This window comes from Emericellopsis atlantica (assembly GCF_019669845.1).
Source record: "Emericellopsis atlantica unplaced genomic scaffold F5Z01scaffold_13, whole genome shotgun sequence".
In the NCBI taxonomy this organism is placed as follows: Eukaryota; Fungi; Ascomycota; class Sordariomycetes; order Hypocreales; family Bionectriaceae; genus Emericellopsis; species Emericellopsis atlantica.
This window is the reverse complement of record NW_025764715.1, coordinates 215,451-241,969: the sequence shown is the minus strand read 5'-3', so window position 1 is coordinate 241,969 and position 26,519 is coordinate 215,451. Positions and strand designations below refer to the sequence as shown.

The following is a 26,519-nucleotide window of genomic DNA, read 5'->3' as shown; positions in this document are numbered from 1 at the left end:
TACTGTCCTTCTTATCCAACTGCGTAACATGGACAGCTCTGAGCCTTTGCGGGCCGTTGAGCCTCGTCCAATATCATCACCCCAACTCCAAGACAAGACCAGCCCCCATCTCTCAAGAACCACATCCGCGCCCCAGGTGGGCTTCGCGCCCGCCCAGATCCCCGACCATCCGAGCAGCATGCTCGACGTGCCCCGTGCCTCCAACAACTACGGCCAGTCTCTCACCTCGACCCTCCCCCAGCCCACAGACATTGGCCAGCTGCGCAGCCAGACGCAGTACAACCTGCGCGAGTACCAGGCCCTGCAGCGCCGGCGGATCCACCACGACGGTAACGCGAGCACCACCAGCCTCGATATCGACAGCAAGCTGCGCACGCAGCAGGGCATGGTGCTCGCCAGTCTGCGCCAGCTGCAGGACGAGGTCAAGAGCAAGGTGAGGGAAGCCGAGAACCACCGGTGGCGAAAGTGGTTACTCGGGGGAGCCATGTACGTCTCTGTAGCCCTGTTTGACAGTCATTCGTTCATGGTCCTGATACGCAAACAGTGCCTCCTTCATCCCTCTTGTGCGCAAGATCTTCCGACGGGGCTCTGATCCTGAGTCGGACAGCTCCGCCAATGACACCGAGTACGCCTTCAAGCGGTCCCACGGGTTGGTGTCCTACCTCAAATCCAGCGTCCTAGGCAAGGGCGGGTTCGCGAGCATGGCGTTCTTCGTCTTCGCCGTGCTGTACGTGTTCCAGAACGAGGTCTCGCTCCGGGTGGCCAAGACCGTCCAGAAGCGGGTGCGCAAGTTGACCGCGCGGATTGAGCGTGGTGACCCCGACATTGACGACAGGGACTTTAAGCTCCTGGAGGGATGGCGCTGGCGTGTCCTTTTGTGGTGATTATCTGTTTTTGTGCCAAGTTTTTGATGATTGAGTAACTGATTGACTTGTCGATGCGCAAGCGAAGTGTGCAAGTGACGAAGAGACAAGTCACAGCAACCCGGGTTTCTTTTGGGGATAGTTGGGTGAATGCGTCTGGTGTACGGAGTTCCAGCATGTTTCAATGATACGGTCGACTGACTTGGCATCTACGATACACAATGTGACCTTTCACTTGATCACGCACTAGGACCCATGATAATGTGCTCTCGAGGGCGTGGTGTGGATTTCAGTGGTTCACATATATCTCGATAGCTACAAATACGCTGGCGTCGCTCTCGCCTGCTGTTGTATTTCCAGCATCACCCAAGAGGCAATCTATGATCTCTGCAATGGCTTCCGACGACGAGACCGTCCATCCCTTCGACAGTATCAGCAACGTCGGGTCCCGGACACCAAGACGTCCACCACCTCGACGCGACAGTCAGCCGAATGGACCCTCGCAGGCGGGCTACCAGACGATCACCATCACGAACAGCCGTTTCCAGAGGTGGCGGACAGGGATCCCGTACTCGACATGACAACAGCGTCAACAGTGAGAATGCCACTCCGAGCATTCCACCAAGTCCTAACCCGCAACAAGACATGATCGCCATCCGCGCACCGGGCAAGGACTTCACCACGCATGAAATCCCCCGTGCCGCTCTCGCCAATGCCCTGCCGGGTGTCATGTCCCATATCCGGGACGACAACACCCTCTGGGTCGTCGACGCACTCAATCTTGAGGTGCTCACCCACAGGGAGGACCACACGCGCAAGGCAAATTTTTACACGGCGTGCCGCCAGATCTTGGATTTCGTCATGGACAGGGGCACGCATGGTACTACCGACAATCAGCTCTGCGCAGAGATGCGCAAGCACATGGCGCGGGACGGCGCGCATGAGAGCAAGCTGGCCGACTGCGTGGGGATGTATCAGATGCAAGCGCTCCTCTTGACTTCTCGCGCTGGGCTCTATGCGTCGCCTTGAATGTGCCGACAGCTACAAGGCGAGATTGGTGTTTTTGTCCAGTGTTTTGCCGAGTCTTTGAGTCCCTCGCAAGTCTCGTTCCTGATAACATGCATGGCAGGCCGGAACTAAGGATGGCTAGGGATGCGAGAGTAGGGCACGAGTTTGATCCGTCAGTGTGGGGAAGCAATAAAGGGGAACGTAGGCCCCATGTTCTAGTTCTTCCCGCCGATTAGAGCCACTACCAGATATTCATAATCGCCATCGAGATATGCCTTGACATCCGTGACCAATTTCCTCCCGTGCTCCCTCTGGTACGCCTCCTTGGCCGCCTCCAGACGTGACCTGTCCCAGTACAACGTAGTAATACGATAGATAAAGTGCTTCTCCTTGGCCCCCGGCTTACGCAGCAGTGGCGCCCGGAGCCAGTCCGCATCCGCCTTGGCCCTGTCTCGTGCCTTGATCAGCATGTGCAGCAGGGCATCCTCCGTATCGCCGCGAAACTCCTTCTCGATCACGTCCTGCAGGTTGCGGTGGTACTTGCGCTGGTAGGCCTCGCTGATGGCGTGGATCTGGGCGTCGTTGGAGGTGGCCAGGATCTGGGCGACGGAGATGGCGTTGGCGCCTATGACGCCCTCGGTGGCCTGGTGCAGCTCGGTGACCTTGGTGTCGATCTCGACAGGGTGGACGGGCGCGGATGGCTCGGCCCGGGCGCCGCTCAGAGCCATGCTGTAGAGGCGGAAGAGGGTGTCGTTGACCTCGCTCTTGATTTCTGTCAAGAGATCTTTGCCTTTGATGCGCTTGTACTCCGCCGCGATGGCGCGGGCATCAGCGTTGGTGCGGCCCAGCAGAACATCAGCCCGAGGGCGACTTCGTCTGTCCCCGCGCGATCCATGGCTGCGTCCAGCGTGCGGACGTCGTTCTCAAGGGGACCCCGGATGAGCGCCAGGAGAGCGTCCTCAAAGGTGCCCCGCGTCTCGCTCTTTATGTCTTTGAGCAAGTCTCGGATGAAGCGCTTGTTGTAGTCGTCCACCAGCTGCTGCATGGTCCACGGATTTGAATATTTTGGTCCTGTGAGGACTCTGATCAGAGCACGCTCGTCACAGCCCATACCCTTCATGGCCTTGCGGAGGGCTTCGACGTCGGGTGACGTGTCTACATGCTGCGTGAACTGCTTCTGCGCGAGGTCGTACCCTTGCGACGCAGGGGCTGGTGGTGCCTGTCCGTAGGGCTGAGGGGGGTATTGGCCGTAGGGCTGTCCATACTGCTGGGATGGTGGCGGCTGTCCCTGGTAGCCCTGCGGGGGATGAGGCGAGTAAGGCTGCTGAGGATACTGGCCTGGCGGAGGCTGGCTAGGAGGTGCGTACTGTCCTTGGGGAGGCTGGCCCTGCGGTGGCTGACCGTACGGCTGCTGGTACTGTCCGGGCGGTCCTTGGGGGGGATATTGACCTTGGGGAGGCTGCTGTCCAGGTTGCGGAGAGTGAGACTGGTAGCCTGGGTAGCCGCCTTGGGGAGGCTGGCCGTACGGTGGCTGCTGAGGATTCATGGCGACGCGATGAGGGGTGAGGGAGGTCGACGGTCCTGGATGTCGCAGAGGCGCTCGCGAATCGGCACGTGGACTGATGTCTAAAATCGCTGTCAATCGCTCAGACCAGAGGTTCTCGCCAGTTCACGAATGTCGAAAGGAATGGCGCGCGAAGTCGAGGCACGGCAGAACGCGAGATGGTGCTGCTTTATCACGAACCCCTCACGACCACCACAGAGCTGCCGCCCCCAACTCGCTCACACACATTTGATGTCATCGTGCGACCCGAGGCAACGCCTTGGGCGATCAGCGTGACCAGGGCATTGCTGTGCTGCGATGGCGTCGCTAGGGACTTGGCGTCGCTAAGGTCGCTTGCACTGCCCACGAACCGGTCCTGCAGGCTGGGGTCTGAATCCGCGAGTGCGCCCACATGTTGGGCTTTCTTCCGCGTCTAGTCCAGAGTCCAGCCTCTAAGAACACGGGACGTGATGTGGGGCATCATGATGTTATGCTTAGCGATTGGCTCGAAGAAGTCTGGTGCTTGGCTTTCGAGGGTTAACCGATTGAACGCCTGCGAGTCAGCCTTACGCAGCGTCGTGCATTTCGTTGATGCACGTGTTGGTGTAGTCCGCGTAATACCTACCCTATAGCACCTTAATGATATGCGTGACACGTGGACGAAATCATGCTAGACTGCCCACGCTGGTAAAGAGCGTGGATTTGCAATTATGATCTGATATTACTGAATCGAAAGTTTCGAGTACCCTTAGCGCTGATATTCGTTCACGGTGCATTACAGCATGACACACGCAACGATGACCATCCAGCTGCAGCACGTGAGAACAGCGTTGGTGTTGATTCTTCCCGCTGACGAAGGCGTTTCCACGGTCGAAGGACTCGAAGCAACAACCGACGGCGCGCTCGTGTCCACAGAGGCCGGTAACCCAGGCGACACCACAGGGACGCCAGTCACCGTCACTGCTGGACTCCCTTGGATGAGCGTCTGGCCGCCATATACCGCAATCGTCGCGGGCTCCATGCTTGCTCCTTGCTGCGTGGCCCCAAAGGCGGGCACAATGTAGGTGGACGTTCTCCCGCTGTCCTGGTCGACCACCTCGATGCCCTCGGCGCCTAGTCTGACGATCTGGACCCCTGCGGTGGACACGATGGCATCATCAGAGGGTAGATCCGGGGCTGCCAGAGGATCGGAAATCACGGCCGTGTCTGTGGTACCAGGCACAGCAGGCTCTTGTGCATTCTCTTGATCCCCAACGGTGGCCGAGGTGTGCTCCGTATCCATGTCTTCGGGGCCCACGTCGTCTGAGGGAGATGATGGGTTGGACTCCTCGGGGTTGTCTGCTGTCGCAACCGGCACGGAAATGTCCGAGGAAGAAGCTCCATCGGATTCATCAGGCGTGCCTTTGGTCTCGACCGGTGCAGAAGAAGACGGCAAAGGCTCCTCCTCGACAGGAGGAACAGCGGCTGTCTCTTCTGGAGCTGAGACACTCGCGGTGGCAGAGCTCTGATCCGGCTGGACGGTAGGCTTTGCGGACGCGGATTCAGCCACTGTCGAGCTTTCCGCAGGCAGCGTCTCCGCCGGCACCGTTGTGGTGGTTGCCGTAACCTCTGGTATCAGTTCGGTGTCTGCGGGGATGGCGTACGGAGGATCAAAGAGCCCAAACTTGTTGTTGTAGATCTGACAGTGCTTCCAGTACGGGTAGCCCCAGCGCTTGATGTCCATGGGAATGACCAGGAAGGGGTTGCAGCGCGTGTCCTCGTCCTTCACGGGGCGGGTCTGGGTGGCGAGCTCCGTCGTGTTGAAGGAGGCCTGGCAGCTGGTGCCGAGATCGCTCAGATAGAGCTGCCTCGTTGCGCGGCGGGTCGTCGCCGTCTCGTCCGAGTAAGGGACAAGCGTCGAGACCTGGGTCAAGTCAAAGTCGAAAATGGCCTTGCTTGTCGAAGGGCCCAGCGGACCGCAGGCATTCTCTGCGTACAGCGTGTGGACCACCATGTACACCGATGGAGAAGTGCTGTAAACGGTGAGCGAGATTTCTTGTTGCGCACAGGTGCACAGCTGACTTACAATGTGTAGTCATTGACAGAGTCGTAGAAGGTGGACGGATACGTCAAGTTGCCCGTCGTTGGCCAGAAGACGAGGTCGACCGTGCCGGCGTGCCTATGCTTGGTCAGAACTGCCCATTTTCTCCCCAGTTGGAGGAGCGACTTACACGTTGCACGACGGGCTGTTCCAGAACCATTGAGACGCAGTGCTGTCCCAGTACGAGCAAGTGTTGATGGGAACTGGGAGACTTTCGGCCGGTGCCTGAGTGATGGTCGACGACGCCTCTGTCGTGGCGGTACTCTCATTGCCTAAGGCGGGAACAGGAACGGCTAGAACTTGTTAGTCATCTCTGTCCTCTTGAAGGTGGGATTTTGAGTCTTCTCATTATTACCTTTGCCGTGCACATTCTTCGCTCCCAGGGCGAGCAGCCCCAATACACTTTTAGTGGACAGCATCATTGTTTTTGAACGAGAGTAATTACAAGAAGCTGTCCAAAGAAGGACGAGAATCAGAAACAGACCAGCGAAGCTGACGGCGGGAGGAGCCAACTAAACCAGTCTGTCAAAGGTTTTGATCTCATAATAACGCATAGCAACACAAACTTCACAGTGCTGGCTGGCAGCAGGCTTGCCGGGCATCGCACGCAGGGGCCCGGACGAATGCCCCTATTCCGGGCGGGATGGCCGGCCTTATATGGTTGCCTAACCACGACGACGATCTGGATCCTCTGTAGGAGAGGCATATCGACTTCAGCCCTACCACCTCCCCACAATACGTGTTATTAATACCTAGGCTGGACCACTCAAGCGCTGCTCGGCGGCCAACTGGGCTGTCTCATCTCCGATGAGGAGTACGTAGTAGAAAGGGATCAGGGCGTTTTATGCGTTCGTTTTACAAGTCTAGTGCACATGATCTGCCATCTGTAGTCCTTGCCAGTGATCAGTCCACTCGCTCGCATGGGGAGTTCGGAATATAATTCTATGGAGACAACATGACTTTAGCTGCCGAGTGAGACTAGGCATAAGAGCAACACTGAACTGTAGATGCAAGCTAGAAGGCTGCCCGAGACTCGTCAACTCGAAACTCCGTGTAGTCATCTGCCTTGCATGGGGCCTCTCAGCCTCAAGCGCCCCGTCAGGGCATCTCCCGGCTCTCGGCACCATTCTCCTCTTTATGTTCGCCCGATGAAGTGTAAAGTGGGAAGAGTCGGTGTGGGCGTCACAGGCTCACAGCATGTCCATGGTATGCCAGGGGTCAGGGTACATGTAATTTGGACACTGGCGAAATCTCTACGCGAGTCGCGACTCGCCAGGCACGGGCTGAAAATGCCGGCGGACATGACACTCCGCGCCCACGGCATCAGCGAAAGCCGGGCACGCACATGGATATTGATCTAGCAATCCTTGAGTGTTCTTTCTAATAGCAGAGGACGTTCCAAATTGTCTCCTTATCTTTTTTACCCCCCACTCACGTAACGTGAAGGTTGAATGCTAGTAGTCACTAGTCGGGGCTTTGACCTGCACCAGGCCGCAAGCACTCTGCCTTTGTGTCTGGTCTCTCCACGAGGCTATCATCGTATCATCGTGTTGAAGGACACTGTTCAAGATGATGATCTCTCCAGGACCCCGACTATCTGCGCTTGCTGTGGCAGGACTTGCGGCACTGACCCCACATGCACTTTGTCGAGGGTCCCCGTCGGCCGTCGTTGTCCCACCCAGCCAGTATTTGTAACTCTGCCCTTAAACCTTACGCGATAGACGGCTGACGATGAAAATAGCGAGGGCAATGATGGGCCGTGGAGTAGCTTCGACATCCGCGTGGGCAGCCCTGAACAGGATGTGCGCGTCCTCGTCTCTACAGCAGCCCCAGAGACGCTGGTAGTTCTGGCGGAGCACGGGTGCTCGAAAGCGGTCTTTGAAGATGTGCCAGCGGACTGTGCCGTTTCGAGAGGAGACATGTTCAGCCCGGACGACTCGTCAACGTGGGATCCGCTGGGGATCTTCCAGATCAACGGTGATGGAGTTGGGCTGGAGGCCAACCTCGGATACGTACAGAGGGCACAGTTTGGGCTGGACAATGTGAGCATCGGCCTGGTTGATGGTGGAGGGAGCCTCGGCCTCAGTAACCAGACGATTGGGGGCATTGCCACGGCATCGCCATTCTACCTGTGAGCACAGCTTGGAAGTCTTTGTCTAGCAGATGCTGACCCACTGGACAGTGGAATATTCGGCATCAACAACCAACCTCTCAACTTCAGCACGCTAGGAAACTTCTCCTCGCCTTCGTTCATCACGACACTCAAGGATCAGGGTGCCATTCCAAGTTTGAGCTGGAGCTATACCGCTGGAGCGATTTATCGTGAGTACCCAGACAAACAGACTTAACTAAGTAGCCCCTCCTGACTGACCATTCTCAGGCGCAAAGAAGGTCTACGGGCAGCTCATCTTCTCCGGATATGATACCTCTCGGTTCAAGGCGAACGACGTCTCCTTCACCATTGCAGACGACGTGACCCGCGACCTTGTCGTCGCCCTCCAGGCTATCACCTACAGCGGCGAGGACAAGCGATCCCTCTTATCCGAGCCCATCAACATCTACATCGACTCGACCGATCCAAACTTGTGGCTTCCCGAGGACGCGGTCCGCAACTTCGAATCAGCCTTTGATCTCACACTCGACGACAGCTCGGGCCTGTACCTGGTGAACGAGTCCCATCACTCCACCCTGCTCGAATCCGGCGCGGAGGTGAGCTTTCGGTTGTCGGATGTCCTCCAAGGCGGGTCGACGACCACGATCACCCTTCCGTACAAGGCGTTTGATCTCCAGGCCGAATATCCCCTTGTCGACAATACGAGTTATTACTTCCCGCTGAAGCAGGCGGTGGATGAGTCGCAGTACACGCTCGGTCGAGCATTCCTCCAAGAAGCGTAAGCATTCTCAAGAGAACATGGAATCCAAAACAGTTTTGCTGACTATGACTGTGTAGCTACATCACAGCTGACTATGAGCGTCGCGTTTTCAACGTCTCTCAATGCCAGTGGGCCGAGGGCAAAACCGCAAATATCATCACAATCACCTCGAAAGACACAGACACAGACGCGGCTGCAGATGCAGATTCCAGCTCCAACACTTCCAACTCGGGCTCTGCGTCGGAATCTTCTCCTACAGAGACCGTGGGCGAAGTGTCCACCTCGTCGCGACAAACATCCATGGGCAGCGGAACCGTGGCTGGCATTGTCGTCGGCTCCTTGGCGGCCGTAGGTCTCGTCAGCGCGGCTTTGTTCCTCCTCCTTCGCCGTCGAAAGCGAGCATCGTCGTCCGATGGGGGATCGTCACCGAGTCGTCCAGAGTCCAGCGCGGTGACTCTTGGTCCTGGCAGTCCAGAAATGGATGGTGAGCCAAAGGAGTTTTATCCCAGAGGAGAGGAACTAGCAGGGGATACCACTCAGGTCTACCAGTTGCATTCAGATCCCAAGGAAACTGTCGCTGTTGCGATGGAGCCGGAAGAGCCCCAGGTGTACGAGCTGTCCGATAGGAGATATGCTTGAGCTCGTCGCTTCTCTTGGTATTCGCTTTTCATTACGAATTAAGCCTCTTTTGTGAAAGGTAAACATAGCACACATTGTATGATTTTGATGACCTGATATTGTCATAAGGACGACAAAGATCATTGACAGAGTGACTTGCTATCGTAACTTAGTCGATTACATTATCCCGGAGATTGAACAACGCTGACAGAACCTCGTTCGTGTTCGTCCTCAAGCCCGAGTGGTAGTAAGCATTCGTCTCCCACGTCTTGGTGCCCTTTACAAGGGCTGCAGTATCCTTGGCATACTCATAGTCGACGTACAGATCGTCAATGTACGAGGCGGCGTATACGGGGACCTCGTTCTTGGCAAGCTGCTTCTTGTCGTAGATATGGGTCCAGTCGTCCACGGCGGCGAGCTTGTTAGCGACACCCTTGAGGGGAATGAGCTCAGGGTACGTGTCAAAGAAGAAGGGGAAGATGTTCTCGCCGGCGAAAAGCAGGGGCTCGCTCGAGTTGGACGAGACAGTGCCGTTTGAGGACAACCAGGAGAACAAGTTGAGCTCTCTGGCAACCCGGTCAGAAGCCCAGCCAGACACATCGCCAGGTCCGTCGCAGTAAATGGCTTCGTGGAGGATGGCGTAAATGATGTTGGTGTCGAACGTAGTAAAGGTCTCCATGGGGGCAAGGGAAGCCCTGGAAAGGAATCCAAACTGGTCCAGAGACATCTTCAGATTCATAATGGTCGTGTGCACACTGTCAAAGCCGCCAGCGCCGCCAAAGTCGATGCCAATAGTCATGAGGCGGGGAACAGTAAGACTGCCGCCGGCTGGGAGGTCGATGCTGCCGCCCTGCTCCTCAATGTAGCTAGCAACTTGACGAACGTTCTTGACATCTTCGGGGAACTTCTTGTAGTAGGCAGTATTCCGCTTCATGACCCGCGGGTACAGCGACTCGTACACCTGCTCCGCTGTCTTACCGACGGGAGCCAAGCCGCCGGTGAGGAAGACCTCTCGCAAGCCCTCGGGGTGGAACGAGAGATAGCTCAGGCTGACGAAGCCGCCGTAAGACTGGCCAAAGATGGACCACTTGGCTTGGTTGTCCGACATGCCCTTGGTCAAGGCTTTGCGCACAGACTCGCAGTCGCGGACGGTATTGTCCTGGCGCATGAGGCGGAGGTACTCTACCTGCGCATCTTCGCCGCCGTCCAGCTGGTTTAGCATCTTGGCTGACACGGGGGTGCTGTAGCCTGTGCCACGGTGGTCCAGGTAGAGGACCTGGTAGCCACGCTCGAGTGCCGTGCTGGTCAGAGGGTGGTTCTGGGGCTCTCGGTTGCCGAAACCTGGACCGCCCTCGAGGTAGACCATGTATGGCAGAGAAGAGCTTTCGTCTTCATCGTCGGATGGCACAATGGGGACCTCATAGCCGGTGACAGACCGGCCAAACAGAGTGATGGTCTCGCCCTCTGGGTCGTCATAGTCCAACGGCACGCGAAAGGTGAGCTCGGTGACGCGCAGAGGGCCCGGGACGATATGAGCTTTGCTGCTGACGAGCTCGGCAGCGGGAATGGTCTCGGCTGCGGCGACTGCCACCGCAGTGACGACGGAAAGCAGCGTAGAGAGACGCATGGCGATTCTTCCGATCTTGGTGACGGTGATTATTGGCCCCAGATTCTACAAGAGTCTGTAAAATGTGCAAGCGCGAGAGAGAGAGAGCGATATATTTCGTGGAGCGAGGGTACATACGGCTTATAACCTGGGCTGAGTCCCCGCGATGATGATGATCATGATGATAATGAGGGGCCATCACTGTGAGCTTCGCACCACTATGCCCAAGTAGGGAGGTCGCTGACGTCCCCATGGCTTGGAAGTCGTCGCTGCATGCTTCGACTCCAGTACTTTGCTAGGGGCTGGGCCAATGGGGTGACGCACTGCACAAGCAAGAGAGGCTTATCCTTGCAAAGGATGAGGGGAGGTGAACTTTTGCCTGTCGGTGAATCAATCAAGGTTTATGCATAATTCTGGCACTTACGTAGCCAAGCGATTGAAGGCGGTTCTCCATGTGTCCATGTTTTAATCCAGCGAACGTATTCAACGATCAATCCCACTGTCCCGGTGCTATTTATGTCAGTGTGACTGTCCACCCTGGAAGGAGGTTTCGTATCAAGTAGACTCGCTATTTTTACGTGAAAACACCGTAGCACTTTAGGAAGCCAAACTTCAGGCGAAGCTTCTCGTTTTAGGTGTCGTACGTGGCATGGGCGTCTTGGATACTTTGGGGTGATCAGTCGAGTCTTCGCACACAAAGCCTGCACGAGCATGTAATGTCTTTAGCCAAAGAAATTTCACCTATATCACCAGGAACATGGGTTGAACTTTAATCCTTTTCCCTGTGTGGACATTATTACATCAGCCCTTTTGATGAAATCGCAAGTAGTCATTTGCAACATCTAAAGCTGCTGTGTAAATTCCTTTATCCAAGACAGCGGTATGTTCATAGAACAAGAGCAGACGGAGATTCTCGCTGTTAAACCTAGATTGGCTTTGAAAATTATCAAAGACTAGGTGTGGACGTCTTCATGGTCAGCGAAGAGAACACCGGGTCCGGTGGTGTAGGGTAGCTCGGATTGAGCCTCTCAACTTGGAATCAGATGTGGGCAGGCGACAGCCTATTGAATAGCTACATGTATATATATTAATAAATTCATGTCGATTAGGAGGTTTCAGGTCTTGGTTCCCTATTTCTCGGTGCAGTGGTCTAGGCATACGAATGCATCCCTGGGACTATACGTGACATAAGGCAAGCTTAAGCACATGAACTCTGCCAACATGATCCATCAAAAGTCTCACCTCCATCTTATATCGAGACTGTCGGGCACTTGAGGCTCTCGTGCCAATGGTGTATAGCAAGGTGGCCCCTCAGCGAATCCTGGGAAACTTACCATCCTCCGGGATAATTGACAGGCGTGCGTCGTCCGAGGACGGCAGGCCGATTTGGACGAAGCGTCCTTCTGGGAAATACCACTGCAAGTAGCCATCTGGATCAATTGAGTGACACCATTGAAGCCTCTTCTCTATCATGTCTTGGAAGTCAACCTGCATTCAATTTCACACCGACCCAAATGTACCTGTAGACTGTCGGTGCAGAAGAAGCATTGCAACCCCCTATGTTTAGTAATACAAATGCAGAACCTTGCCTCAGACACTGCTCGTTTTTGCTGCTGACAAACTCATTGAGCTCACTAAGCGCTAAGCAAATATGCATGCAGTATATGCACGAGGTAAGCTTACGTTGGTATCTACATGTAGAGAGCCCGCGAGCAATATAAGACACTCTGTTCCGGTCCCACTGCCTCCCTCAAGACAACATAAATACGCTAGAATAAGCAGTGTCTTACCCTTCTCAGTTGCAACTACCCGCATCCTATCTATCGTCTGACCACTTGTCCAGCGTTGAATCAAGGCGGGCTTGCTGAGTATGAAAGGCGGGGGACACTTCACTGCTGGGGACGGCGTCGACATCTTCTACACACAGGAGGGTCCCCGGGACGGGATACCGATATTGCTACTGCACGGATGGGTCTGCGACCAGAATGATTGGTCGTTTCAGATCCCCCTTCTCTTGTCTCTCGGCTTCTGGATCATTAGCATGGACTTGCGCGGACACGGACGCAGTTCCATAGCAGACAACATCACCGCCTTCGACCCCGTGACCCTGGCCAACGACGCTGCGGCCCTGCTCGCGCACCACGGCATTCATGGGGACAACGACCGACGAGCCATAGTCATGGGTCATAGCTTAGGTGCTGTTGTCGCCCACGAGCTGGTCTTTCGGCACACACACCTGGTATCCGGCACTGTCGAGGTCGACACGGCGTACTACATGACGCCCCCGGTCATGAGCGACGTAGTCCAGCTGTTGGAGGTCGCAGACTCAGGCCAAGCAGGCGTAGCGGCGACCGACTTCTTCGCCGCGGCGGGTGTGTATCCAGCCGACCGCACACCGGCATGGCTGCCCATCTGGCACCAGCGGCGCGCCTGGGCGATGCAATCCCGCGTTGTGACAAGCACGTTCCAACAGATGGCGCAATACCTCGGCGAGTCCGGCGTCGCCTATCTCAATCGGACCCGACCGGCTGGCGGTAGAAATGAGATTCCAAGATTCCGTTAGGTGTTCCGCAGAAACCAGCCTAGAGCTGGAACGGCGGGCAGGAGTAGATGAGACGTTGGATACGATCGGCGTGATTCCCGCAGGCCATTTCCTCCATATGGTTGATACTGATCGGTTCAACCGCGATTTAAAGGACTGGCTGGTGGGAAGAAAATGGCCTTAAGGCACAGAACGGCGCCGCACAGTTTCCGCTCATATAGAAGGGTGTGAACTGCAGGGACGGCATGATGAACTGATGCATTATGCAGCTGGCTGCAAGGCCCACGTGGATGACAGGGTATACCATACCATGGAATCGTTTCCTTATTTCTAGACCCTTGAATGACATATTACGTACTGGTTTGCAACAATAATTTTGGGGCTGGTGTATGGTGCTATGAGGGCAGAAGCTCTAGGTAGGAAATCACTTGAAATGAGTGATATCCCGAGTCAATTTTATGACATGCAGACTCGAGATACCAACTAGGTCAACGCCTGATCTATTGAAACCGCTTGTACCCGAGAACAAGAGCTTTGCCGTTGTCCTGTGTCCAACTCGAGGGCAGACCTGTGTCAGGCGGGCAGCCCGTTAGTGACAAATTGCCCCCCTTGATGTTTGCCTCGCCTTACTATTAACTCCACGAATTCTCTTTCCTTGGCACGGCCAAGTCCAGCACCCGAAAAGTCGGGAGGCCTCACTTGCATCACGGAAAGAAAACGCGCAGGCATTGCGAGCAATCAGGCGGCTGTTCCTCAATAAGGAGGTTTCCGTACCCAAATTACTCGGTGGGAGAATCTACCAAGCACAGAACGTTGTGTGCATTATTGATACTACCGATCCTATTCTATAGTCTATTATCATGCCGCCACGACACATTAGTAAGACCCCCTGACGAGATCAGGCAGGACCTTCTCATTGTACTCCCACACCACGGTCGAGAAGCCAGCGGAAAAGGCCGCACCGGTGTACCAGGTATCGCGGTGTCCCTGGAGAGCGACCTGCTTCTGGATGAAACCGTCATAGAGCTCCTCGGCAGAGACGCGGGGGTGCATGAGGCCGTGGTTGGCAAACGCCTCAAACGTGACCTCGCCATCCGACTCAGGGATGGTGCCAGCGGCCATCATGGTGTCGATGGACTCGGCGATGAGCGCCTTCATGCTCTCCGGGGTGTCCTGGTCGGTACCGACGGCAGTGAACTGATACAGATCCTCCGTTCCGCCGAGGTAGTCCATGCGACCGACCTGCGCAGCCTCAGGGAAGTCGGTGTAATTTAGGGAGGCAGGGCCTGGGAGACGGTGGGAATAGGCGTTGAGCGGCTTGAGCGAGGGGTGGCGGAGAACACCAGCGTAGACGGTGGAGTAGCCGATTTTGTCGAAGACGTCGTTCTCTTGCTGGTCGAGATCAAAGGCCTTCATGGCGCCCATGGTAGGCTGGATGGCGATGAGAAGGCGCTTGGCCTCGACACAGGTGATACTGCCGTCGCCGTGGTCCTGGACCTGGAGGCTGATTGGCTTGCCTTCCTCGCGGGTGGCCTTGACGACGGTGCTGTTGTACAGGACGTCCTCGCCGAGGAAGTCGGCCACGGCCTCGTAGAGGTCGTACAGACGGCCGGAGGGAGGAAGAGCGGACTGCGCGGTGCCGAGGAACGCCTCGATCATGGGGACGCCGGAGGCCTGCATGACGAACATGGTGGCGACCTCCATGGTGTTGCCGAGTCCCTGGGCGGTGGCGTCCCAGATCTGGGGGACACCAGCCTCGATGCCGTACTTGACGACAAAGTCGCCAAAGGGCATGGTCAGGTCCTCCGGGATGGCATCAGGTTCTGGGAAGTTCTCGAAGCCAGGGAGCAGATAATCCTCGTACTTGTAGAGGACCTCGAGATACTTCTGGAGAGCAGCGACCATGGCGTCGGAAGCAGGGGCCTGGTAGCCCTCGACGGGCTCGCCTGACGCAAAGTCGATAAAGTAGTTCTGGTTGGGCGTGAAGGACATGGAACCGGTGGTCGGGATGCCCATGCGATGGGGGAAGTTGTACCCGTTCTCATACTCCATCCAACCTTGGACACCGACATTGATGTCCATGCCAGAGACGGGGTCCTTGTAAAAGCTTGTGTGGCCACCCTGCATGATGGGAGAAAAATGATCAGTGGACGGCGTCAAAGGAAGACGGCGAGAGGAGACTCACGAGTTGTTCAGCCTTCTCAATGACAACGTTGGTGCGGCCGTGGTCGCGCAGCCAGACAGCAGCATGAGAGCCAGAAGCACCACCGCCAATGACAGCCACATCCTTCTTGATGGTCTTGCTGCAGCAGTTCTTCTTTGCTACGACACCTGACACCAGGGCCGCAGCCGCAACGAGCGTGGAACGCATTGTGGTGCAGAGGTTCTTGTCGATGCGTAGTGGCAAGAGGACAAGAGGGGGCGTGTGATAAGGAGGGCAGGAGATGAGATTGAGCAATGGAAGCGATTGCAATGCCACGACGAAAGAAAAAAAAATATCAGAACGGCCCCGGAGGTGGTGTACTTTTGAAGGATACAGCTCGGTCAATCGGGCTAAACATACTCATATGCAGGCTCCACGATCAGCCAACGTGGGCGAGACTGTGCATGATCTTATCCCGGGGCATTGCCTCTTCCGGTTCTGCGCCAAGTTCAGGCTATATCACGAGATCCTTGTATGTGGCCGAGCAGGCCGAGCAGACCGAGCATGGAGGGTTGGATCCCTGCGTTGTCGATATACTTGCAGCGTGATGGTGGGCTTGGCGAGGGTTCAGCTTCGTCTCGGTTCGCTGCAAGTCCAATGCAAGGCACATGCACGCTGCAGTCAGTAATTTCGAGACTGAAAAAAGCACATGGACGAAGAGTCAGGGCGGTATTAATTAGACCCCTTGATCGACCCCTTGGGCAGTCGTTGTCGATTGCCCATAATTTCAGTCGTTTTTATTAGCCATCTCCGCATTCAAAGATCGGACTCAATTCCATGGAGATCATGCTCGAGGACCCAGCAACGTAAATCAATCAATCCCCTCTCGATTCCACCTCGTCGAAGATCGCCAGCCCGCACGAGAAAAGGACACCATGGGCGATTCGACGCCCGATCCCACACAGTATCCTCCTGGCTACGCCGAGGAGAGCAACGCTGGTCGCATCGTGGGCATCATTGCCGTCTTCCACTTCATCGCCCTGACGCTCGTGGCCCTTCGCGTCTATGCGCGCCTTTTCATGGTCAGAGCGTTTGGTGTCGACGATGGGCTCATAATTGTCACCGCCGTACGTCGCTGCACTCCTTCTCCTCGTCCACAGCGATACTGACGATCCGGATTCATTGCAGCTGCTTGGATTCGGTGCTTGGATCTGCCTCGTTGTCCAGATCCAGTACGGTCTAGGCAAGCATGGCGCCGTTATACCAATTGACGATCGGAAGAAATTTGAGGAGATTACCTTTTGGAAGACTGTCTTCTCAGACGGGTTGGCCATGGGACTGCTGAGGATCTCCATGGCCATCTCGCTGCTGCGCCTGAAGCGAGACTTGATGTGGTACAAGTGGTCGCTCTACGCTGTGATGGGTATGCGACTCTCTGACTCTTCTGATTTTTCTTGAACTCGGCGCTGACCTCGTCCCCTCTAGCCTTTGTGGTGCTGTACTCGATCCAGGCCATTGTTTGGTTGTTCGTGTACTGCACGCCTTTCTCCGGCTGGTGGGAGTTCCAGTGGATGAACCCCTTTGACCCACGATGCCGCGACTTCAACATCTTCCTGGACCTCACGTACTGGAACATTTGTGAGTTTTCGTCCTCTTTGGGGGGAGTCTCCATGTCCAATTGCTGACACCAGAGAACCAAAGCATGCAACATCTTTACCGATGTGTGCCTGGGAGCCTTGCCGGTGCCAATCATTTGGAATCTGAAGATGAAGCTTCGCGTCAAGCTCTACGTTATTGGCATTCTGAACTTGGGATACCTGTGAGTGCTCTTCTGGGGACGGCGACACCGAGTCGCATGGTGGCGGCGACAGCCGAGGCTGACGAAATCCATAGGGCTGTTCTCATGGGCGTCCTCAAAGCCGTGTTTATGCTTACGACTGGCGGCGATCCCGACGCCATCTTCGACTACTGGGTCCATTTCTGGCAGAAGTAAGTTGTCCCCGAGAAGCGAAGTCGGTGTACGTACGTGCAAATACTGATCCTTGTCGCGCCAAAGCATGCAGCTGAATATTGGAATTATCGCGGCCTGCGCCTCGTTCCTCAAGCCCCTGGTTGGCCGCATGCTCAAGATCAACAGCTCGGCAGGCTACTACCCCTCCGACCAGCCGTACAGCCGAAGCGGCCCCATGGGCTATGGCGGCAGCAACGCCTACAGCAGACAAACGGGCACGGGCAGGGGTGGTGGTGGTCGAACCCTCGACGACGAATTCGAGATGCACGCCAAGACCGGAACGGTGGTCCACGCGCAGGGGGACACTTCGACAGCGGGGACGAGATCAGACCACGGAAGAGACGGATACGGGGGAGGGGGCTCGGATAACAACAGCGAGGAGATCATTCTGCAGCATCCAGGGCCTGCGCCAGGGATCATGTGTACCAAGGACTTTGTTGTCGAGTATGACAGTAAATAGGAATAGGCGAGAGAACATGTAGCGGCAAGCCTCTGGCTCAATTGAAGGACGATTCCTTTTACTTTACCTGTGCCATGATCTCTGGTATCAATTGGGAGAGTCCATCTTCTCATGACTCGCCGCAGACTCGGACTTGTGAGAAGCCCGTCGTCTGCTTCCATCACTCCACACTATCCATGTCGCGGTGCATTAGCCCTCCAGCTTCCAAGTTCCATCCATGCAATGGCCCATGGCCCATGGGAGCATCAGAGCCAGGATTAGGGGACTTGCTCCTGCGTCCGGTTCGGTCAGGTCAAATCACCCTCAGCCAATATTTCCAGACGCCAAGGTAGGTGCCCAGGCTGAGGGACCGCACAGTCCGCACTCCTTTATCTTCTGCACACGTGGTTTAATTAATCTAATAATAAGCGACTGATTACCAAGAGCACAAAGTCAAGACTCACCGTCAGCCTGGGAGAGGGTCAACACGTGTTTTTTTTTTTTTTTTTTTTTTTCTTCCGACCATACTCCGTACGTACCTCTCGGCTCTCGGGCTGGTGATCAAGCGAGGGACCCATCCACCGAAGACTTGGCGCCGAATGGTAGAGGGGCGCGGAAGTCGAGGAAGGATTCCGGGACATTGGAGAGCCCGCCAAGGACTTGGGAGAGCGCCTTATCCGAAAAGATCACTGCGTACCCGAAGGCCGTGAATAATTAGACGGTATGTAGATAGAACAACGTTCCATTAGATATGGATCTCACCACTGTGCAGCCCTCGAGACCAAAAGTAACGATCTAGCATGGTCTACCGCTAAATTCGACCTGTTTGTTATGACTTGCCCTCGAAAGTCTTGACAGATCCCCAAGAATCAATATCATGATTGCTCCATAGCATCGACTGGCACCCTCGTCCTCTCCCCCGCCGGCTCGTCCCCCGTGTTCACCGTCCCGGCCTTCTCCACCATCATGATCTCCGCATTCTCACAGACGGGCCGATGACGCACGCCCTTGGGCACGACGTAGACATCTCCCGGCGACATGACCACATTGTCCGCGTCGCCCTCTATCTCCATTATGAGGCGGCCGGAGAGCAGGTAGAAGAGCTCCTCCGAGTCCGGGTGGGAGTGGAAGATGAAGGCGCCGTCGCATTTGGCGATCTTGACATGCTGACCGTTGACGGAGGCGACGAGGCGCGGGGACCAAGTCTCTGTAAAGGAGTTGAGCGTGGAGGGGATGGAAACGGCGGGCATCTTGGTGGCTTGGGGAAATTTGTGATTCTGTGCACTCTTTACTAGGCGTTCGGCTCTGTGGTAATGGTTGCAGGCTGATTTATAGCTACGTTGTTTTATTGAAATGATCAATGTTTGCCCCGCCAATGTGCACGCCTTTCATGTCACGACGCTGCGGAAGGGCGCAATTGCACAGCTGGATATGGATTGGCCAATTACATGTAGGCGCAGACGCTAGCCACCCGCCAATGCGTAATTAGTAGACTGGACAAACCGTACGTAGTACGGTCAAAAATGCTATAACAGAGACGAGAGAAGCTATTAAATTAAATTACCACGATTATTCAAAAAGTAAATCGGTCTATGAGTACCAGCCTACTGTGGGGGTTCTTTCTGCCGTGGCTGCAACCTACGCTTATCTTCTGTAGACAAGCAGTTGCTTCCCTTCGACATATCACGGCTTTTCTATTGACTCAAGGTACCATAGACTGTATTACATACCAAATCCTTCACATACGACCATACCTAGTGGAAAACACGGGATCCCGTCCGCTCTCCCATAGTTAAGCTACTAAGGGGTCGATTAGTAGTTAGGTCGGTGACGACTAGCGAATACCGACTGTTGTATGTCTCTTTTTGTCGTGACTCATAAGAAAAGGATGTCTTCTAGGTATTAGGATTATATTTTGGACTCCATGACCTCTACGTGCTAGAGATAAACGGATCGTCTAAGTCGGGCTCGTGTATCTTTTATAAGTTAGAACTGCTTATGCATGTCGCACGATTCATATCTAATTAACTCGTCGTTGGTAACTTACAAGCCAAGCACGCGGCCTAACCTACACCCAGGGGAGACTATTAGCCCCCTACCCGTCTAGACTGTGATTTAATGCTCTTAAGGGATGCACACCCATTTCTGCTTTCCCTTGCAAGTCCAAGCCGTGATAAGATCAAGCCCATATTTAGTAGACTCTCGTCGTACGTCCTCTGCCAGGCATGCCAGAAGTAAGACGTTGAAATCCGTTACTCTGGACATCTGCCATTGTCCTCAAACGGGTGCCTGACCTGGTGTTCCAGATCCGCACCCTGTCATCAGCGGATACAGACGCTGCGAGTTAACCGTCTGCTGAAAACTTCATGTCTATCACCAGTCACTATGGTCTGCAGGGCGTTGTGTGTTCGTCCTTCTCTGCATATTCAACATACGAACAGATTCGTCCTCTGACCCTGATACTAATATTTAGCCGTCGGGTGAGAAGGCAAGGGACAAAGCACTGCTAGAGTGCTTCCGAAGTGTCTGTAAGAGCGTGCCACTTCCAGCGTCCTGAGCAAAGATGTCAATGCCCGAGCACCATGCTAATATATGATCCATGGGCGAGAAAGCTATCTAACCAACGTCTCCGGAATAATCTATTCTTCTCACGGGTTAGCAGGAGTTGATATTCTAGATCTAAATGGCGTTTTGTTGTTGTTGTTGCTGTGGTTGTTGTTGTTGTGGGTTGGAGCTAAGAATGAAGGCGTGAACACGAATAGAGCGGCGATCTTCCTGTCGGGACACATTTCTACCTCTTCTACCTCTTCAAGGTTCTCGCCCTTTTTGTACAGGAAGTATCTCTTGAACAAACATTTTCTCAACAAGGCCGAGTCCTCGGCGCGCGACGAAAGGGCCCATCTAGCGTCCTCTGGAGCGTCCTTGCAGCCAACAGCCACAACTAACCGCCGACGCATGCAAATAACTGAACCGCCCGTACACCATTGGCTGTACTGTCAGGTTACATGGTCAAATTTGCCTGCATAGGTCACATAGAACGAAGAAGGCAGACTGCAGGGCAGCTTCGTTGCCAGGTTCGCGGTTCTAATAGTCCGAGGCGTCGCTGTGTCGAGACGAGGCTCGTACACATCCATCAAGGTTTTCTCTCAAACATCTCAAGACTGACCGCGAAACCAGTCCACCATGGCAGAAGTCGCCGGCCTGGTTCTGGGCATTGTGCCTCTGTTGGTCCAAACGATTACTTATATCGACAGATACAAAGACATTAGAAACAGCGCACTCGAAGCCCCGGCAGAAGTGAGCTCGTTGCTGGCGGAGTTGGATCTTATCAGTTACATTGTCGGTCGCGCAAAGGAGGGTCTACCTCAGGCCAATGCTTGTGATGAGTTCTTACTTCGTCATTGTACGGATTCTTTATCTCAGCTCATGAAAGATCTCGGAGTGCTCAACGCGAAGCTTCAGGATAGGGGTCAAAGCAAATTCCGGAACCCTGTCAAGGTGCTAACCTTTCGGCATTGGAGACCAGAGGCACAAAAGCTCCGCGAGAGCATTCAATTAGCAAAGATCGACCTTTTCCTGTTAGTATTTTTCGCATCCAAGCTCTTACTGCTGTTGCAACCGCTGGAGATTAAAGCTTACTGACTTGGGCTGTCTCATAGACTGAATTCATTCACGAGGCGCCCTTCGTCGGGAGAACAAAGACTCCTGGCGAAATTTGTCGAATCATCTACTAGGATCATCGAACAAGACGAAGTTGAAGTCGAAGGCAATGATACTGACCACACTGCAAATGCAGAACCAGAGCCCACTGCTCCAAGTTCGCCTCCGAGTCGCCAGAACCCGAGAGGAGCACCTCGGGCTTCGCAAAGGATCAGGACTAGAAAACCGGACAGATGTGCAGCTAACTCATGCCCATGTGCTTGCCACCGCATGGTAGCGACATCGAGAAGATTTTGGGCGCTTGAATATTCGCCACTCGCGGTCTTCTTCCAGAACTGCGACACGGACACCTGTAGCACCACCAGATACGGCATAAACTTCAGAATCGCGCTTTCACAGCTAGGAATCGAGAGAGCACTTGTCGTAGATTGTTTCATTCTATCGACGTTTAGGGGATTTTCTCTCCGCTCAGCATTCACGGTAGAGCACGTCGTGCCTTACACTTCACTTGGGTTTGAGACTATTTGGAAGGTCCAGACTAGACAGATTTCGTTCCGAGAAGCCCGAGAAACACTCACTGGCATGTTTCGAGCCGGTCCAGGAGAATTCCGCCAACATGTCAACCCAAGCGGGGTGTCATACATTGAGGTATGTGTGCCAGTTGTTCGCCTATGCTTTCCGAGAGTTGACGCCTTTGTAGGAGCTAGTGGTGGCTTTATTCAGGAGGGTGCCCCTTGAAAACATTCATGCTCTTCTTCGGCTCTTCGTTATTGACTTTGAGATGACGCGAGGAGTAGAGCATCCGCGGTGAGAACCCCATGCGTCACCGCCATGTTCATTGTCTTGCTCAGATCCACTAATTCAAGTGCAATGACAGGTTCCTGATCAAGTGTGCTCAATTGATCGGTGAAGGTCCTCATTTGGGCTTGCTCGAGTCTTTGCTCAGCCTCGGCATTGATTTGCCCGAGGTCGCCGGCAACGACTGGCCAGCACCTTGTTCACCAAATTGGATTTCCGAAAGCTTGACCCCCGATCCTTTCTTCATCGAGTACCTGGATCTATTGCGCAAGAATAACCAAGGCAAGGAGCTTTCATTCCATCGGACTAGTACCCATGCTAATGTTTGATGCGAAAGGCTTTGCCGGAATGACACCGCTCCACGAGGCAATCTTAGATCGCGACACCGCCGCTTTCGAACGATGGCTGAATCGAGCCAAACCTGACCAACAAAACAGTCTCGGACAGACTCCGATCCATATCGCTGTATCTGCGCCACAATTTCTAAATGCCCTTATAGAAAGAGGGCATGACGTGAACTCTGTCGACAGGCACGGCATAACACCTCTCATGTACGCCGCAGCAACAAACCAACTGGATGCGCTGGCGATTCTGATCAGATCTGACGCCGACCTCTTCACCGAGTGCAATTTGAACCAGCGTACTTTTCTTCATTACGCCATGGCACGAGAGAATTGGAGGCTTGTCCTTTCCTCGCTCAAGCAAATCGAACTTGCAGCAGGACAAGACGTGGCTGAAGAATTATCTCAAACAACCACTATGCAGTTTCTCTTCGACCGTTCTATCATGGCGAATCCGAGCGTGGACTACAACGTCGAACTGTTTGATCAGCTACTGACCCAGTGTGTTTCGGTTAATTTCCTGTTCAATGACCTTCACGAAGGAGTCTGTAACAACTCCCTGATGCACGCTGTCAGCTCTTCTCAACAAGTCGAGGCCCTGCTACGGCATGGATTTGAACGCATCAATCATAGGAACAACATGGGCCAGAGTCCTTTGATCAGGGCTGTCCAAAAATACAACCCCGGATTAGTTCGAAGCGTTCTCGCCGCTAGAGCTCACGTGGACCTCGAAGACAACTGGAAGCGCACATCATTGTATTACTCCCTCGTGGGGTTAAAGCATCATTGCATAAATAAGATCAGCAATAATATGGCCATTGTGCGTATTCTGCTGTCCCACGGCGCCAATGCGGTATACCCGGACAACTGCAGATGCCCATGTTCCCCCGGCGGATGTTTCCCAACTAGTGCACTGGCACATGAACCATTAACGCCTGGATCGAGCCAGGATAGACGCGTTCCTGTTTGGTCTCTAGAACTGCTTCATGTTCTTCATGAAGTTCTTGGCCCGAAGGAGGCGCGGCTCGTTCTGTTATCTTTCATCCGAAGGCTGATTTTCGATCATCTTGGAATGACCCACGTCTGTTGTCAACGGGAGGTCTTTTTTCCATCGCCTTGGCACCCCAACCTGCGTCCGGACACGATCCCCACTGGAAAAATTAACGAGATAATCGACAAAGAGTCAGACCTTACCGACACGCTAGAAGACTCCATGAAGCAATTGGTCGAAAGAAGTTTCGACGAATTACTAGTGACTTGGATGGGATTGACCAAGAAATCCCTCGATATTGAGATCAGCAAGACAGACGATTACAAAAGGGGCCTCCCAAGGCGAAGTCGGGAGGTAAGTATAGTTTTTCGCGAGCAAGCTGTTCAGGTTCTGATCTGTCAAGCCCCCATGCCACTTTGTAGTGGACCGGAAGAGAGACGAGTTTATTGAAAGGCTCAATCTCTTCCCGAAGATGCCCGACCCAGTTGCCAAGGCTGTGCAGGATGTGGAAGCGTACGTTGAGTGGATCAAGGGGCAGTGCCTGTACGAGGGCGAGTCACAAGTGGATGAACGCGACCGAGAGACATGGTGTAGGAGAAGGCTTTGTTGGCTTCTGGAGCTTGTGAAACAACTGCAACTACCGGTCACTCCCGAATGGTTTCAGAGCCCGGCCTGAACAACTCTCAATTCTCTCGAGCTCGATAACAGGGGTACATTGTTTCTGAAGGTCCAGGGGAGGATGAGGTACCTTTCCCACTGGAGTAACTGGACTTTGGATTTGCGGACCCTGTGCATGTGCTTTCAAGATGTTTGACTATCGGGTGCACGCGAGCCTACGCCCGCGTTCTGAGCCGCGGCGTATCTGCAAGTCAAAGACCAAATAAACTTGCCTTATCTAGGTTCCAACGGTGAAAGGCCCTGGCTATGTCGCATGCCCCAGCTAAAGCACTCTAGGGACTGCACTGCTTCTCGTTAGGATGTCTAGTCACCAGGGGTGTCAAGTACAAGGGCCAGCCACTAGATTGCAGACAAATCCCGAATCGAGGGCCGGGAACACGTTTCGAGATCCAGATATGCTGCGTGCCAAACTTCATTCCTAAAGCGGCACGGTAGTTGTTTCTATAGACGGGTGGAGTCTCCACTGCCCTGCCATCCGCGCCGAGTCCACAGAGTCTTGTTATCGACGGAATCTAGATAATAATAAACAAACCACTCTCTGTTACATACGACCACACCTAGTGGAAAACACGGGATCCCGTCCGCTCTCCCATAGTTAAGCCGCTAAGGGGCCGACTAGTAGTTAGGTCGGTGACGACTAGCGAATACCGGCTGTTGTATGTTTTTTTATGATTATTTTTGGTTATTCTGTGTCTTATAGACTCTAGCGAAAATTTCGGGATACTAAGGTGTGGGCGGTTGTAGGTGACACGTTGTTGCTTCCCATTCGAGGTCCAGATTCTGTCTGTCCTGCCCCTCGGTAGCGTATGCTTTGAGGAAGACCAGGCAGACATCCGGAACAGGGTAAATCGTTCTGAATGTCCCTTTGATTATCTCGGTGTTGTCGAGCAGAACCTGTACACGACCGCCGTACGATTCAGTCTGCCTCCGAATGGCTTCAAGGGGCGCCACGAGGTTGGTATGCCTGACAGTGCCCGACCCGCCGCCAATGTCAACGGTTCCCATTTCGAACCCTTCGGGATGATCTCCGTAGTCGAGAAATGCTGATCCAATTGTCGGATACGGTGCACCATTGCCGAAGATCCCCACGTTTATCGGGGCTTTGAGAGGCAGTGTGTCGTTCTCGTTCTTGAGGAGAACTGTCGCGGCGCTTCCGAGCTCCCGAGTAAGCTTTGCGTGCTCACCACGGACGTCCCGAGCATTAAGTAAGGGATAGTACGAGAGTAATTCGCTGCTGTGGCCATACTGATAGACGACAAAGGCGGCAGCATTAGCCGGGTCCAGCGTTGGGAATCCCCCATCCTGTCCGAGAAGGTAATAAGGCCTCGTGACCCTCTCGACCATCTCGTCGAGGCGCTCCACCGATGCGGACTGGTTGCTGACTGCCTCTAGCAACATGTCGCCAAAGTAAGCCTCGCCCGCAACCGCGCTGAAATTTCCGGGCATCTCAACATCAAGCCCTGCATTGGCAGAGGCAATGGTAGAATGCGTTGAGTACCAGTCAGAGACGATATAGCCGGGGAATGCCAATTCGTCTCGCAGCATCCCGAGAGTCTCCGGGTTGGCACACGTATATTTCCCATTGACACGATTGTACGAGCACATGATGCTCGACACGTCAGACTGGACGGCATTGGCGAACGGCCAGAGATAGAGCTCATGGAGCGTGCGATCGTTAATGTTGGCCGACACGGCGTCAATGATGGCCCCGTCGTCGTTGGTGGTCAAAGTACGCTGCGTCTCCTGCTCGTTTCCAACGTGATGCTTGACGCATGCCTGGACACCGACGGACTGCACACCAGAGACTGAGAGACGAAGTCGTGGGCTTTCTCAGAAGCCTCCTACCACGCTGCTTCGACGTTAGCAGGACGACAAAAAGGCTTGGAAAAGCATGCTCTCTGAGCACAATCGGGAGGAAGAACGCAGACATACATACTCGCAACAGTGGGGCCAGGGATTGCGACGGCGAGAAGTAACAATAAGGCTGGCAAATGCTGACTATTGCCCGACATTTTGTTCAAGAATCGATACATGACGGTTTTATGCTGAGATTGTTCGTTGATAACTTTGGGGGCCTCAAAACGTTTTATATCTCGCGTGGGTAGAGCGTATGTTTAGTCTGCGACCACGTTCATCTCGTTTGGTCATCACAAGTTCGCGACATTTCGCCAAGGTCGCATTACGCTGGTAGTTTCTAAAGCTCCATGTCGGTACGCAGAAGTCGGGTCTGGAGTTCTAAATAAGGCCTAGTCTTAGACCGCCGGGGGGGGGGGGGGGGGAGAGGCTCGGGTTCTCGTACGGGGCTTCGGGTTCGTTCCCAGCCTC

The 26,519-nt window shown here is 54.4% G+C and overlaps 12 protein-coding genes across 12 annotated transcripts; 6 read left to right on the top strand and 6 right to left on the bottom strand.

The window, feature by feature from the left end:
* Positions 1-28: 28 nt before the first annotated feature.
* F5Z01DRAFT_674104 (uncharacterized protein) lies at positions 29-884 on the top strand (the record flags this gene model as incomplete). The annotated part of the gene is made up of 2 exons (XM_046265009.1): positions 29-486; positions 545-884. 2 exons carry the CDS (start codon positions 29-31, stop codon positions 882-884), a joined length of 798 nt encoding a protein of 265 aa, XP_046118282.1.
* A 371-nt stretch (positions 885-1,255) lies between these two features.
* On the top strand, positions 1,256-1,892 carry F5Z01DRAFT_674103 (uncharacterized protein; the record flags this gene model as incomplete). The annotated part of the gene is made up of 2 exons (XM_046265008.1): positions 1,256-1,413; positions 1,451-1,892. The coding sequence occupies 2 exons, from the start codon at positions 1,256-1,258 to the stop codon at positions 1,890-1,892; spliced, it is 600 nt and encodes a 199-aa protein (XP_046118281.1).
* A 110-nt stretch (positions 1,893-2,002) lies between these two features.
* F5Z01DRAFT_687011 (uncharacterized protein) lies at positions 2,003-3,417 on the bottom strand (the record flags this gene model as incomplete). The annotated part of the gene is made up of 2 exons (XM_046265999.1): positions 2,003-2,643; positions 2,679-3,417. The coding sequence occupies 2 exons, from the start codon at positions 3,415-3,417 to the stop codon at positions 2,087-2,089; spliced, it is 1,296 nt and encodes a 431-aa protein (XP_046118280.1). The 3' UTR covers positions 2,003-2,086.
* Positions 3,418-4,105: 688 nt separating this feature from the next.
* On the bottom strand, positions 4,106-6,127 carry F5Z01DRAFT_102773 (uncharacterized protein). The gene is made up of 4 exons (XM_046257336.1): positions 5,850-6,127; positions 5,625-5,787; positions 5,480-5,572; positions 4,106-5,426 (listed from the first exon to the last, which is right to left on the bottom strand). The coding sequence occupies exons 1-4, from the start codon at positions 5,914-5,916 to the stop codon at positions 4,190-4,192; spliced, it is 1,560 nt and encodes a 519-aa protein (XP_046118279.1). The 5' UTR covers positions 5,917-6,127; the 3' UTR covers positions 4,106-4,189.
* A 322-nt stretch (positions 6,128-6,449) lies between these two features.
* On the top strand, positions 6,450-9,080 carry F5Z01DRAFT_687005 (aspartic peptidase domain-containing protein; the record flags this gene model as incomplete). The annotated part of the gene is made up of 5 exons (XM_046265998.1): positions 6,450-6,466; positions 7,236-7,625; positions 7,677-7,816; positions 7,875-8,385; positions 8,445-9,080. 5 exons carry the CDS (start codon positions 6,450-6,452, stop codon positions 9,004-9,006), a joined length of 1,620 nt encoding a protein of 539 aa, XP_046118278.1. The 3' UTR covers positions 9,007-9,080.
* Positions 9,081-10,821, bottom strand: F5Z01DRAFT_102753 (Alpha/Beta hydrolase protein). The gene has a single exon (XM_046257335.1). It carries the CDS (start codon positions 10,610-10,612, stop codon positions 9,155-9,157), a length of 1,458 nt encoding a protein of 485 aa, XP_046118277.1. The 5' UTR covers positions 10,613-10,821; the 3' UTR covers positions 9,081-9,154.
* Positions 10,822-12,200: 1,379 nt separating this feature from the next.
* F5Z01DRAFT_102579 (Alpha/Beta hydrolase protein) lies at positions 12,201-13,218 on the top strand. The gene has a single exon (XM_046257333.1). It carries the CDS (start codon positions 12,462-12,464, stop codon positions 13,152-13,154), a length of 693 nt encoding a protein of 230 aa, XP_046118276.1. The 5' UTR covers positions 12,201-12,461; the 3' UTR covers positions 13,155-13,218.
* Positions 13,219-13,745: 527 nt separating this feature from the next.
* On the bottom strand, positions 13,746-15,657 carry F5Z01DRAFT_102636 (FAD dependent oxidoreductase). Its single transcript, XM_046257334.1, has 2 exons — positions 15,319-15,657; positions 13,746-15,254 (listed from the first exon to the last, which is right to left on the bottom strand). The coding sequence occupies exons 1-2, from the start codon at positions 15,502-15,504 to the stop codon at positions 14,010-14,012; spliced, it is 1,431 nt and encodes a 476-aa protein (XP_046118275.1). The 5' UTR covers positions 15,505-15,657; the 3' UTR covers positions 13,746-14,009.
* Positions 15,658-16,211: 554 nt separating this feature from the next.
* F5Z01DRAFT_674097 (uncharacterized protein) lies at positions 16,212-17,747 on the top strand (the record flags this gene model as incomplete). The annotated part of the gene is made up of 6 exons (XM_046265007.1): positions 16,212-16,403; positions 16,465-16,699; positions 16,762-16,914; positions 16,978-17,095; positions 17,170-17,265; positions 17,333-17,747. 6 exons carry the CDS (start codon positions 16,212-16,214, stop codon positions 17,745-17,747), a joined length of 1,209 nt encoding a protein of 402 aa, XP_046118274.1.
* Positions 17,748-18,218: 471 nt separating this feature from the next.
* On the bottom strand, positions 18,219-19,306 carry F5Z01DRAFT_655167 (RmlC-like cupin domain-containing protein). Its single transcript, XM_046263478.1, has one exon. The coding sequence runs from the start codon at positions 18,974-18,976 to the stop codon at positions 18,602-18,604; it is 375 nt and encodes a 124-aa protein (XP_046118273.1). The 5' UTR covers positions 18,977-19,306; the 3' UTR covers positions 18,219-18,601.
* Positions 19,307-20,909: 1,603 nt separating this feature from the next.
* F5Z01DRAFT_723527 (uncharacterized protein) lies at positions 20,910-23,966 on the top strand (the record flags this gene model as incomplete). Its single annotated transcript, XM_046266616.1, has 5 exons — positions 20,910-21,304; positions 21,404-22,034; positions 22,087-22,193; positions 22,264-22,493; positions 22,522-23,966. The coding sequence occupies 5 exons, from the start codon at positions 20,910-20,912 to the stop codon at positions 23,964-23,966; spliced, it is 2,808 nt and encodes a 935-aa protein (XP_046118272.1).
* Positions 23,967-24,755: 789 nt separating this feature from the next.
* Positions 24,756-26,390, bottom strand: F5Z01DRAFT_750253 (glycosyl hydrolase family 3 N terminal domain-containing protein). Its single transcript, XM_046267016.1, has 2 exons — positions 26,131-26,390; positions 24,756-25,999 (listed from the first exon to the last, which is right to left on the bottom strand). Exons 1-2 carry the CDS (start codon positions 26,225-26,227, stop codon positions 24,918-24,920), a joined length of 1,179 nt encoding a protein of 392 aa, XP_046118271.1. The 5' UTR covers positions 26,228-26,390; the 3' UTR covers positions 24,756-24,917.
* Between the last annotated feature and the right edge of the window lie 129 nt (positions 26,391-26,519).

What these genes read in the sequence shown, in the direction of transcription:
- F5Z01DRAFT_655167 (XM_046263478.1), bottom strand. Translation starts at nt 18,976, where the DNA reads ATGCCCGCCGTTTCCATCCCCTCCACGCTCAACTCCTTTACAGAGACT.
- F5Z01DRAFT_750253 (XM_046267016.1), bottom strand. Translation starts at nt 26,227, where the DNA reads ATGTATCGATTCTTGAACAAAATGTCGGGCAATAGTCAGCATTTGCCA. An exon ending in CCCTGGCCCCACTGTTGCGA is followed by an intron (nt 26,000 to 26,130) that starts GTATGTATGTCT and finishes TTCGTCTCTCAG; the next exon opens with TCTCTGGTGTGCAGTCCGTC.
- F5Z01DRAFT_102773 (XM_046257336.1), bottom strand. Translation starts at nt 5,916, where the DNA reads ATGATGCTGTCCACTAAAAGTGTATTGGGGCTGCTCGCCCTGGGAGCG. An exon ending in GAAGAATGTGCACGGCAAAG is followed by an intron (nt 5,788 to 5,849) that starts GTAATAATGAGA and finishes AACAAGTTCTAG; the next exon opens with CCGTTCCTGTTCCCGCCTTA. An exon ending in TCTGTCAATGACTACACATT is followed by an intron (nt 5,427 to 5,479) that starts GTAAGTCAGCTG and finishes CACCGTTTACAG; the next exon opens with CACTTCTCCATCGGTGTACA.
- F5Z01DRAFT_102579 (XM_046257333.1), top strand. Translation starts at nt 12,462, where the DNA reads ATGAAAGGCGGGGGACACTTCACTGCTGGGGACGGCGTCGACATCTTC.
- F5Z01DRAFT_102636 (XM_046257334.1), bottom strand. Translation starts at nt 15,504, where the DNA reads ATGCGTTCCACGCTCGTTGCGGCTGCGGCCCTGGTGTCAGGTGTCGTA. An exon ending in TTGAGAAGGCTGAACAACTC is followed by an intron (nt 15,255 to 15,318) that starts GTGAGTCTCCTC and finishes CCCATCATGCAG; the next exon opens with GGTGGCCACACAAGCTTTTA.
- F5Z01DRAFT_102753 (XM_046257335.1), bottom strand. Translation starts at nt 10,612, where the DNA reads ATGCGTCTCTCTACGCTGCTTTCCGTCGTCACTGCGGTGGCAGTCGCC.